Here is a 12,001-nt window from a genome sequence, read left to right as displayed (position 1 = left end):
GCGTAGCATGGGATGCATCAACGTATAATGGTCATGATTCTTAGATAAGTTTGTCTGTTTTGAGGGAATGATGACATAACAGATGTCTTGGATAAAAAGTTACTTCGAGTAGATATCGTTTGTGCCATGAAGTAGCCATCCCAAAGAGTAGTTGAAGCGGACGTTTGAGCCACTCTCATGGCCATATGTTATTCTTGAGTAGTTGTTCTTTTAGAGTGTAATTTGAGTGCATTTTTTGAATTGAATTTGAGTTATAATTTGAGTTAAAATTAAAACTTGAATAAAATTGAGTAAAATTAAATAAAATTAAAACTTAAAAGAACGTAAACTTAAATAAAATTGAAACTTAAGTTGTCTTTTTTTAAGTTTTTTTGACAAAAGAACATGGCTGACACAAGCTTGAAACTTAAAAGAGCAACATCAAATCTCATATAAACTTTCTTATTCACAATCACAAGAACCGCGTGATAATGTTCTCCATTTGAAGATAAGGACAGCCCCGTCATAATGGTCTTATTGACAAGATTTGTGGCTTCTCACAAGCAACACAGGGCTTGTTCTTTTGTAAGTATTTTTGAGTTAAGTTTTTGAGTTGAGTTTGAGTTGAATTTGAGTTATAATTTGAGTTTAAGTTGTAACTTGAGTTTGCGTTTGTTTGTGTATACTTGAGTTATGGTTTGAGTTAAGAATTTTTTGAGTTTGTGTTTGTTTGTGATAAAACTTGAGTTGTGAATAGTGAATATCCTTTTTTTCTCCTCCAATATTTTTATTCAATTTTTTTACAATTTTTTTATTTTTCCGCCTTTATTATGTTTTATTGTAATAAATTACTTGTAATTATAAAAACAAAAAAATAATAAAAATAACAAGTACAAGTTCAGTTTTCATTTTAATTAAATTCAAAAAGACAACAAAAATACATATTTAAGTTTAAAAAGACAACAATGAACGAGGGCATTAGCGTGCACGACGGTTCCAGTACACTGCCAACATTGTATGCGCCCTTGCATCCCTTAAAGCATTCATGTCAACTTCTGCATTAGACTCCAATAGTTGACCCTCATGGTTAGTATTGTCGTTAATGTCCTCATCAATATTCGGTGGATCAATGTCTGCAACCGGAACGCCATCTTGTGAGTATTGGTCCAATAGCCTGTCCCCATTACGGTACATGTAGATAAAATTATGTATTATAGCACACGCTACTGGAATCATAACTTGTTTGGTCATGGGGTAACGATTAATGGTTCTCAAAATACGAAATCTAGCCTTCCACACACCAAATGTTCTTTCAATGACATTACGCAGTGAAGAGTAGGTGTAGTTGAAAAGCTCACGTTCACTGTGGAATCCTCTTTCACGGCGAGCCCTATACTCTTGCAATTGATACGTTGTCCCCCGATATGGTGCCATGAAGCATCCGTTGTTAGCGTACCCTGAGTCGACGAGGTAAAATTTTCCTACACTTGTTCGTATATTAATTAATAAATAAGCGTGCAGATGAAGTATTTGAAATATCAGTGTACATATAAAATCATTGTAGGCTGACCTAGTGGCGGTGTCGAGAATCTTTTGCGTGCGGATTCTAAAGCAGCAGCTAATACTCGCGCATCGTGTGCGGAACCCTCCCATCCAGATAACATGTACGTAAATTTCATATCAAAAGTGCACACGGCAAGCACATTAAGTGAAAAAAACCCCTTCCTATTTCTGTAAAGTTCAGCAGTTTCACGAGGGGGAACACATGGGATGTGAGTACCGTCAAGTGCTCCAACACAATCCTTGGGTCAACGGTTTGGAAATCTGGATGTAAAATGAAGTCCTGCTTCAGTTTGCATACCGCCACAAGAACTTTGGTGAAGTACTCAGACACCGTCGATCCAGATCGTTGCCAAGTGTCATGCGCCTCCCTGTTAGTTTGGTTCTGACATAATATAGTTAGGAATATAAATAATTGCTCATCAACATTTAGGTGGACAGTTGGTTACAGTAAGCCCCTTTCCTCAAGGATAAAACTTAGTCGCAAGAACGCATCACTACTCATACGGACTTTGTCATACATCACTGTTGGACTACGTTCCAAATAATACTGCACCCTAAGTGCACCGCCTCAACCAGAAGCGTGCCTTCGGCGAGAATGTTGTCTGTATATAAATCCAACACATAGCGTAGTCGCCGCAGCGACAACTTGCATGAAAAAATTATCATCACTGTCGTAGTCCGATTCATTAGAACCCAACGGATTAGAATTCCCACCTATATCCATCCCTGTCAAATTTTCAGAATAATGAAGCATAAAGTTATAAAAATGCAAATCGTATGTGTAAAGTTAAAAAGTGCATATTAAACATACTCTTGCATAAATAATTGCATAAATAAGCTTGCATTAAGTAACAAATCCTCAACCAAATGTGCCGCAATCTAATAAGAATTACTCAATTAGTACTAAAAACGAAAAACAATAAAGGAATTCGAACCATAAAAAATAGCATGTTCAATGAAGTCTCTAGAATGGTGGTAACAAATAAAACGAATCAAATAACAATATCACATATGCGAAGAACCATCCCCTCCACGTGGCATTGTGTAGTTGGGTCTCGAGAACGGTGGCATGAATGGTTGAAATGGGGAAGTGGGCTGGCCGAATGTGTTGCTGTGTGCAGGGGTCGCTTGCGTGTTCGGCTGAAAGTACGAGGCCGAAGGCATTTGTTGTGGCGGCAGAAGAGCAACTTGTTGTCCGGTACACTGCTCCATCGTCTGCTGAATCCACACAAGCCGATGGTGTTCTGGCATATGCAGGAATGGACTCTGCCACCTAGGCTCCATAGTCATTAAGTTGAACATGAAGAGATACTATTCCTGAAAGATGTCCAACGTTGCCAATAAATCCATGCATTGATCCTGAATGTTTTCAATCTGAGCCGACATGTTCGCAGATGCACTTACACCGCGCGACCGACTGCTTGTTTCTATCGAATTCACGAGGCGATCCACGGCACGCTCCATATAGCTAGGCGACGCTCTACGAGAGCTACGACTTGACCGTCGACATACTTCTCGCGGTGGTGAGTGTTCATGTTGTCCGCGGCTTTCTCTATGCATGCCATGTCTTCTATCTGTAGGCGGAACATCGTCACCGTCGTTGAAACTAGTTGTTCCTCGCTCAGTTGGGCTGCCGGACCTATGTTGTGGTGGAGCATCATCTTGACCATACTCAAAGGCCCCATTTGCCCGAGTATTGGCAAACGCGCAATAATATAGATCGTAATCCAACAAGGGCTTCTTCCTCGCCCTTTCAACCTCGGGATGGATCTGTAAATGGAGCAACAAATATTAATACAACAGGTGTCATATTTCTGTAAATGACATATACTATTAGAAACTTACACTGATAAATTGCAGCCAATACTCGTCAGTGCAAGTGGGTTTCTTTTGAATCGGATCCCATCCAAGTCCGGTGGTAGTGCGAAGTAGAAACTCAGCATCAAACGTTTTCTTCAGTCTACTGGCTTTTTGTTTGACTTTGTCCCAAGTTAGGGGAACGGTAAAATGCTCACTTAGCTCCGCCGCCCATTGTGTGTATTTATCTCGGTGAGGGGTGGTACCTACAGAGTTCAATAAATTGAACTCACCTAGCCGTTTAAGCAGTTGTTCCTCGGCTTCCGGGCTCCAATTTACATCTCTATCTCTCCTTCTCGCCATCTATGTATTGACAATACCATAATGGCAGCAATACGTATGTACATAGCATACAAAATTCATTTAATGAGCTCGGATGTTGGAAGGAGGCTCAGATTTGTGTAAAGGCCAGTCATCGTCCTATTATGGAGCATTATCCAAGGCTAGGACAGTTAGGCTACCAAGGTTTATGTTCAATTACTCTTACTGGTAGGTTTCTCATACACTTTATGCCATGATGTTATGCATAAACCGGCAACCAATATGCTGCCTAAGGTTTAGCTAATGTCTCCATATTGATCAAGCAAGGCATTGAAAGTGAATTAAAGCAACCATACCAACGAAGAGTAATGGGATAAACCGGCAACCAACCACTAACCCAGCCACAGAATATCACTCGACATACGGGACTAGGCCATTAAATACAATTATATCATCATAGCCACGGAGAATTGCAATCTAGAAACTGAAAAAACCAGAAACAGTTTCTGTTTTCTTTTTCAGAAACTGCACAACAGGATTTACAAATGTACATATGAAAAGAATATTCAAAAACGATGCCAAATAATGTAAGTATAGAATGATGCACACAGAGAACATTCTTAACAGATGAACAAGGTACGTAATGTAGCTAACCTAGCAGGTGTGTGTGGACATAAGCATTCACAGCGTTTGATGAAGTCTAGACGCTGAAATCACCGGAAACAGGTTATGGTTTTTTTTCCAGAAACTGAACAAAAAGAGGTTCCAACAACTAGTGCCCCGATGAAGTATAGAGGCTGAAAGCACCAAAAAAATAACCAGCACAAGCCACTGTTTTTCCAACATTACCAACATAGGCAAAAAAGGCCCTCTAGATACTGTTCTCTGGATGCAATATAGAAGAGAGATCACTAGAAACAGTTTCTGTTTTTTTTTTCCAGAAACTAGCTTACGGTAGGGTGAAGATGGGTAAATTGGTGACCGGCAAACATTTAGGACTGTTAGAGATCAACAGGGCACATCAAAATGCAAATGACATATTCCACAATCTCAAAGGGGTTGCAACAGACTAGTGCCCCGATGGAGTATAAAGGCTGAAAACACTAAAAAAATACCAGAACAGCCACTGGTTTTTACACAATACGAACATAGCCAAAAAAAATGGCAGTGGGTGAACTGATATCTCAATGCAATCTAGAAGAGAAATCACTGGAAACAGTTAAAGTTTTTCTTCCAGAAACTACAAAACAGGGGTCCAACATACTAGTGCTCGATGAAGTATAGAGGCTGAAAGCATATGAAAAAATCACCGGAAATGCCAACGTAGGTTCACAGAGATGCCATCTAGAAGAACATGTTGGTTTTTTTTTTCAGAAACTAACAAAAAAGGGTTCCAAAATACAAGTGATCCGATGAAATCTAGAGGCTGAAATCACCAAAAAATTTAACTACAAATGTTTTTTTTTTTTTTTTGCCAATCGAAGGAGGAGGTTTACCCACCTAGGTCGCCGCACCGACGTTGTCCCAACAAATCTCCCCGTTTTGAAGGGGTAACAGTAGACGACAATGGTAGAGGAAGGGGGTGACGGTACATGCGGAAGGGGGGTCGATGGTGTCTGCGGCGGATTCGAAATCCGGAGATTGGGGGAAAATAGGGCAACGGATTGAGGGCTTCAGAAATCGATGAAGGTTGGAGGACTAAACCCGGTTTCGAATCAAGGATACAGGAGAACCACGTGATTGCAGTGTAGAAAAGCTGAGAAAGAACAAAGCTTGCAACGGGAAGTGCAGGAATCTGCACTGTAGATGTGCAGAAAAATAACTCAAGTGGCAGGGGGAAGGTAAACTCAAAAACCGGGTAATAACTCGAAAAAATTTTTGAGTTCCATTTCGAGTTTTTCTTCTCCGAACGTGAACTTGGGCTTGGAATCATAACTCGAGTGGGCTTTCTCGAGTAAACCGGATAAACCGAACAACCCCATAGTTATTTAAAATTATTCTTATTTTTATTTTTTACATTTTTTAGAAAGAAAAAATAAAAATAATTTTAAAATAACGTTTGTTACAATTAAAGATAAAAAACAGAAATAAAAATAATTTTTTTGTTTAATATAAAATGTGAGAGCAATGAAAAACAAACGACTTATAGTCGTTTTTTATTTTTTATTTTCGTTTTATTCTCTCTCGAGCAGAAAAAGAGACATTAATAAAATTTTTTATACTGAAAACAATCTCTTGATAAAACTACCAAACGCATTTTCAAAAATAATTTCTATCTGAAATTGAAAACGTTTTTATTTTTATTTTCATACAAAACACAAATGGCGCATTTAGAACTCGTTCTAAAATGATTTATTCATTTTGTGAAAGTATATAAAAATAATGCTAAAATTAATAATCATTTATTTAAGAGTGATATTATTAAAATTAACCCATAATTCCAAACACGGCAAAAATCATTTTAAAATAAATTCTAAACGTGCCTAATATATCAACTTTGTATTTGTCTCCTTACATACAAATCTTCCGCAAGAATTCAAAGAACAAAATTCGATATATTTTACAGAAATGGTGAAAGAAAAGCTACTCTTGATGTATAAAACAAAAATTAATCCAAGTTCTTCCATTACATCTGTGCAGTTATGTTGCGAAACAAAGAAAGCAAGTATTTACACGTCTCTATTGACTTAATTGAATCCGTTTTTTGACAATCCTATCTGCAGAAGTAGATTTAACTTCTGTTCTGTTTGGTTTGTTAGTTTGAATTTTATTAATTTAAATAGAAAAATTCAAACTGTGTGATTTAAATTGTAATTTAAATTAATATTTAGATGTATAGTTAAAGTTTTAATTTAAACAATAAATAAAATTTAAATTTGTGTTTAATAAGTGTAAAGAACAGAGAGAATAGATACTTTTTTACTGTTTAAAAATAATTTAAATTGTTAAACTTGAGGGGGAATTAAACTCTACCACTGATTTGGGAAGGCTTCTCTATACCTTACATCCTCGCCTAAAGTGAGCTGAAATACTGTTCCCTCGCTAGCTCGGGCATTTAACAGCCTCTGTGCTAACCTATCTTTAGTTGTAACTTTCTTACGCAGCATGGACGAAAGTGACTGCTTCTTGTTTCTGGCCATCGGGTTTTTGCGATTAGTTGTTTCTATATCTTCTCCAATAGCTGCAGATCTTGAAGTTGAAGCCAATGCAGCATCCTTTAAAACTGATTCGTTGTGCTCCCGTACTTTTGCACGCTTTGCATGCTGCAGTTCCTGTTTATCTATTTGTCTTTTCCTTGTCACCTCTTTCTCTCTCTCACGAACATTCTTCACAGCTTGTCTTGCTAACCTTTCTGCTAAATCCTTTCCTACAGCTGAATTTGTCTCATCCTTTGAGGGATCCTGATCAATTGGCTTACCCTCATTATCTCGGGGTATGATAGGTCCATGAAATGGACACACCCTCAAATCTCTTCGCTCACAAAGTCTACCTTTGCTCAAAGGGGCACGACATGGTTGAATTTCAACTGTGTCTTCTTTATATACAGTAGCTTGAACACTTAATTCTGAAATTTTCTCTGCCGGAATAACCGCATCATAGTCCACCCTACCCCAGTGACCTTCAAGATCCAAACCCCGTTGGTTAGCTAGCACATCCCTCTTCGAACCCCAGTTGTCCAAGTGAGGGCCCCATTTAACGAATGGGGCTTCAGCCAAAAGCTTACTCTTCAAAGAGTTAGACTGAGATCCACCACCTTCACAACCAAGCATTTTCTTGTCACCAGGCTCTTTGCAACTGGATGCCAGATCTTTCTTTTTTACCTCATTAGATATTGACACAGCGGCACGATCTTCATTTCTCTCATGGCGAGCACCAGACCCTCCACTCTCGATGGATGTGATTTTACCCTCCTCCCAAAAATCTTCTTCATCATTATTTCCAGTATTTCGAAGAGCAAAACCCGCTTCTTCACACTTCTTCTTTACCGATTGGAGACAATTTTTCGTATCAATAAGCTCTTTCAAAGCAGAATCTCTAAATTTGTTGTCAGTCACTTCAACCCTCACAAGGACAGATATCCATTCTTGAACTGATACCAAATGTTTTGTCATTACAAGCTTGTACAGCTCCCTCAGAGCATCAAAAACCACTTTATTGTCGTTATTCTCGTGGACCTTTTCCGCTTCTTCCAAAGTACTAAGACGTATCTGCCACATCTCGGAGCTGCGAAACTCTTCAAAATCCTCCTCATCCAAGGGAACCAACGGCACCTGCTCCTCTCTGATACGAACAATTTCCAAACACTCTTCAATCTCATTAATCGTAGAATGTATTTCATCCTTCATCGAAGGAAAATTTTCCTTGAAAGTCTCGTACTTGTTGAGCAAGATCTCTTTGGACTTCCTCTCCCTTTCTCTTCTCTCCTGCTGCAGCCGAGCCGCATTAGCCTGTAGTTCAGGGAACTGGAACCGGAGAGTATTCTTGAGGTAATCAACCCCCAATCTGAGCTGCCTGTAATGAAACCCAAACGAGTCATTCCACTTCTCCAAAAATTCAATCGCCTTCGAACGCAGCCGATTTGCAACGGCTGGTGGGGCTGGGAGCGGCTGATTCCTCCGAAACCCGACACTTAGACTCAACAGATTGTCCATATTCTCAACAAGAAGGTTTCTAAAAAGCTTTGATCTCATGAAAAGTTGGTCAATTATGAGAAGAGAAAGGTACCGAACCTGCAAAAACATTTATCCGGCACAATTCTTCCATTAGCAAAAGACCATCCCCTCCGACAACCCTAACCCTAAAAAACAGACGCAGACATTGAAATTTAGACAAATTTACATCCTAAAGCCAACGAATTCACTCAACCAAATCTACTCAATCAACTTAATTCGTTCAACATTTTACGTTTGTCGACTCTCTCTCCTAATAAAAACTCGCAATCTATCCAAATATCAATTCAAAGGTCGTAAACTTTCCTCGAATTTTCTCCGCAACCAAACACGAGATAAGAAAAACAATCCGAAACCGAATTAACTCTGGAATTTCGACCCAATCACCAGACTCAATCCCAAACAGAAAATCCACTCCAAAACAAACAAATAAACAATTGGATTGAAGAATTCGAAAATGTAACAACAAAGATAAAGAACCTGAGAATGGTCGCGTTTCATGAGGTCCATGAGGGTGTGGGCGGCGATTCGGAGGTCGGAATCGGAGCATCGGACGACGGATTTGATGGCTTTGAGGAGGCGGGGATCGAGGTCTGGTTCGGTAGAATTGGTGGCGTTCTCAATCAGAACCCTAACCTTCGCTCCACGCCCTGCTCTCTCGTCTTCCATGGTACACCACTTCGATTTCTTGCCAAACACGGTATTTTCTCGCTCGCTCGGTCAAATACTCGACTCGATAAGGTCGGTTAGTCCTTCGAGAAAAATAAATAAATACTTTTTTTAGATTAAGAATCAATAATCCGTTAGAAACTAATCCAACCGGCAGGTCAACCTTTCAGAGAAGGTCCCAAAAATAAATACATAAATCATAGGTTCCAAAATTGTAAATTAGTTTTCTTTGCAGTAAATGAATAAAATTTAGAAATTAAAAACTTACCACTATTTCATTTTTACAATATATATTTGAAGGATATAGGGGATGTTTGGTTGGAGGATTCAAATCATGATTTGAATCATGATTCATGGTTCGTTACAGTGTTTTTTCTCACAAAAAATACACGTAAATCGAAAATAGTTTTAATCACATTATTTTAATCCATGAACCAAACGTCTCCAGTAATTTTGATTATTTTTTTTCTTACTTTTACGATAAATTTATATTAATAAATATGATAGTGCATTTCGTAATTGGATCATTATACTAATTATTTGAAGTAATTGATGCTATTGTTATAAAACAACAATAATAATAATAATACTAATAATAATAAAAATGCATAACTCAAGTCAGAACTTGAGTTGTATAGGTGAGAAAATGCACTGTAATAAAAAAAATTGAATTTAAATTTTTATGAGAAGAAATACTGTAACATTAAAATTTGAGTTATAACTTGAATTGTTAAAAAAATAAGGCTTTAATGTTATATTTTAGATACTTTTTAATGTTTAGTATTAACTGTAATTAACAAAAGGGAAAAATCATTCAAAAAAAGGTAATGGGTAAAATGGTAAAAATAGTAAAGAATGTGGTATTTATTGACTAACTAAAATAATTTGTTGTTTACCATCTTAAGTTTATAAAATATATTATATTCTATAATTTTTATCAGCTAATAATAGAATTCTTTTTTAAGTAAATAATGTGTTTTAAAATCATTCAAAATATTTAATTGCGTGTTTACTATAATTTTGAATAAAAGTTCCTTTTAATTTCAATGGACATTTTTTTTTTTGCATAAACAATAATTTTATTAACTAAAAAAATTAATAATATTATGTAATAGAAACAACTAGTAATTATTAATTCAATATTATATATAATATTTAGCTAAACTATAAGTATGACATTATAATTCAGTTTAAATGAAGAATATAATTCGAGCTAAATGCTTATCAAATACGAATTCAAACTGTATGTTCACTGTTCAAACTACGTTAAACTAATGAAACAAACATGGGCATAATTTATGTCACTCCACTCAAAAATAAATAAGTTGTCATTCAATTAATAAAGAAAAAATAAAAGGCCATGATATTCAATTATTTAGAATGATATAAATAATAGGTCTTAACAAAACCATGGCAAACTATATATTTTTCTATTATCTAACAATACATAAAAGAGCCAAAGCTCTTTTTTATGTGGTTGCCACATGACAGCCCATCCATTTATTTCTCTCCTTTTTTTCTTTTGTTATTTTTTATCTTTATTTTTTTTACATTTTTAATTTTTTATGTGCTTTTAAAAATATATTGTTCATCACTTTACTCTTATGAGAGTAATTTTTTTGTATGCGTTCCTATTTTATTTTTGATTGCTTAAAATAATTTTCTTCAAATATATCTCTGCTTAATTTTTTTGTCAATTGTTATTTATAAATTTAAAAATCCTTAAATGATTATATAAATGAATTTCTTATCATTCGGTAAACAATAAACTTTACATATGTCTCCAACACAGCAATACGTGCAGAACACGTTACAAAACTAATAAATATCTAAAAAAAACACTCTGATTGAACTAGGTTGAGTCTATTAAATTGTGAACTTTAACCCCGACAAGAATATTTAAAGAAAAGGGTCACGCCTAAGAGCCTGGCTCGAGCCAAATCCGTTAGACCGATGGGACTTGAAAATGTCTCATAAACCGACATAGCATGCATGATCCTCCACCGACTCAATGCATGCAAACAACGTCGCTACGATCACAAGGATGATGGAAGTACCTAGTGGCAGAGCCAGGATTTTGATTCAGGAGGGCTGTAAACTAAAAACGTAAAGGGGGCGTTTGGTATGCAGGAATCATATTCCCAGGAAAGTGATAGAGGGTAATATGATTCTTAAGAATAATACATTACTGTGTTTGGTTCCATACAGGAATCTTTTTCAAATTCCCAGGAATATTACATTACTGTGTTTGGTTGTTCACATGGAAGAAGATCCATAATAATAATATTAATAAAAAAATAATATTATTAATAATAAAAATAATAATAAAAAACACAATACAAGACTTAAAAAAGAAAAAAAGTAACGCGGATTGTACATCAGTAAACGAAAATAGTTGAATAAATAGTTTTCGATGACAATTACACGAAATGCTTCAGCAAAATAATAATAATAATAATAATAATAATAATAATAATAATAATAATAATAAGAATAAGAATAATAATAATAATAATAATAATAATAATAATAATAATAATAATAATAATAATAATAATAATAAGATTCCCATGATTTTGAGATTCCTGAAAATTTGAATAACACCATGTTGGGTGGTATTCAAATTACCTTAAAATGAGGGGAAAGTGAATCCCATGGTATTCACTTTCCTGGGAATCTAAAAATTATAATTCTTGTATCAAACATGGTAATATTGCAGATTCCCATTCCCATCCTTAAGATTACTGCATACCAAACGCCCCAAAAAAATGCTAATAAAATCAACTCCTAATATTTTTAGATGAGTAGTATATATGTATAGACTATTGAACATATTTGAGTAAAAAAGATTTTAACAAGTAAATTAGATAAGAAAACTATTTATGAGGTACATAATACCTATGAGAAAATAGTAGATGCGAGTGTCAGAAGGGGAAAAAAGATCTTTAAGTATATAGGGCACATTTGAATAAATACATATTACTTCAACAGGGCAAATTAGA

The 12,001-nt window shown here is 35.8% G+C and overlaps 2 protein-coding genes across 2 annotated transcripts; both read right to left on the bottom strand.

Annotated features, from left to right (window-relative positions):
• Positions 1 to 2,853: 2,853 nt before the first annotated feature.
• On the bottom strand, positions 2,854 to 3,805 carry LOC21411742 (uncharacterized protein At2g29880). Its single transcript, XM_024165193.1, has 2 exons — positions 3,388 to 3,805; positions 2,854 to 3,312 (listed from the first exon to the last, which is right to left on the bottom strand). The coding sequence occupies exons 1-2, from the start codon at positions 3,700 to 3,702 to the stop codon at positions 2,854 to 2,856; spliced, it is 774 nt and encodes a 257-aa protein (XP_024020961.1). The 5' UTR covers positions 3,703 to 3,805.
• Positions 3,806 to 6,546: 2,741 nt separating this feature from the next.
• LOC21400547 (UV-stimulated scaffold protein A homolog) lies at positions 6,547 to 9,057 on the bottom strand. The gene is made up of 2 exons (XM_010097447.2): positions 8,811 to 9,057; positions 6,547 to 8,390 (listed from the first exon to the last, which is right to left on the bottom strand). Exons 1-2 carry the CDS (start codon positions 8,997 to 8,999, stop codon positions 6,630 to 6,632), a joined length of 1,950 nt encoding a protein of 649 aa, XP_010095749.1. The 5' UTR covers positions 9,000 to 9,057; the 3' UTR covers positions 6,547 to 6,629.
• Between the last annotated feature and the right edge of the window lie 2,944 nt (positions 9,058 to 12,001).

This window comes from Morus notabilis, unplaced genomic scaffold (assembly GCF_000414095.1).
Source record: "Morus notabilis unplaced genomic scaffold, ASM41409v2 Scaffold355, whole genome shotgun sequence".
NCBI classification, from domain to species: Eukaryota; Viridiplantae; Streptophyta; class Magnoliopsida; order Rosales; family Moraceae; genus Morus; species Morus notabilis.
The sequence above is the reverse complement of the archived record's forward strand: the minus strand, read 5'-3'. Positions and strand labels throughout refer to the sequence as shown.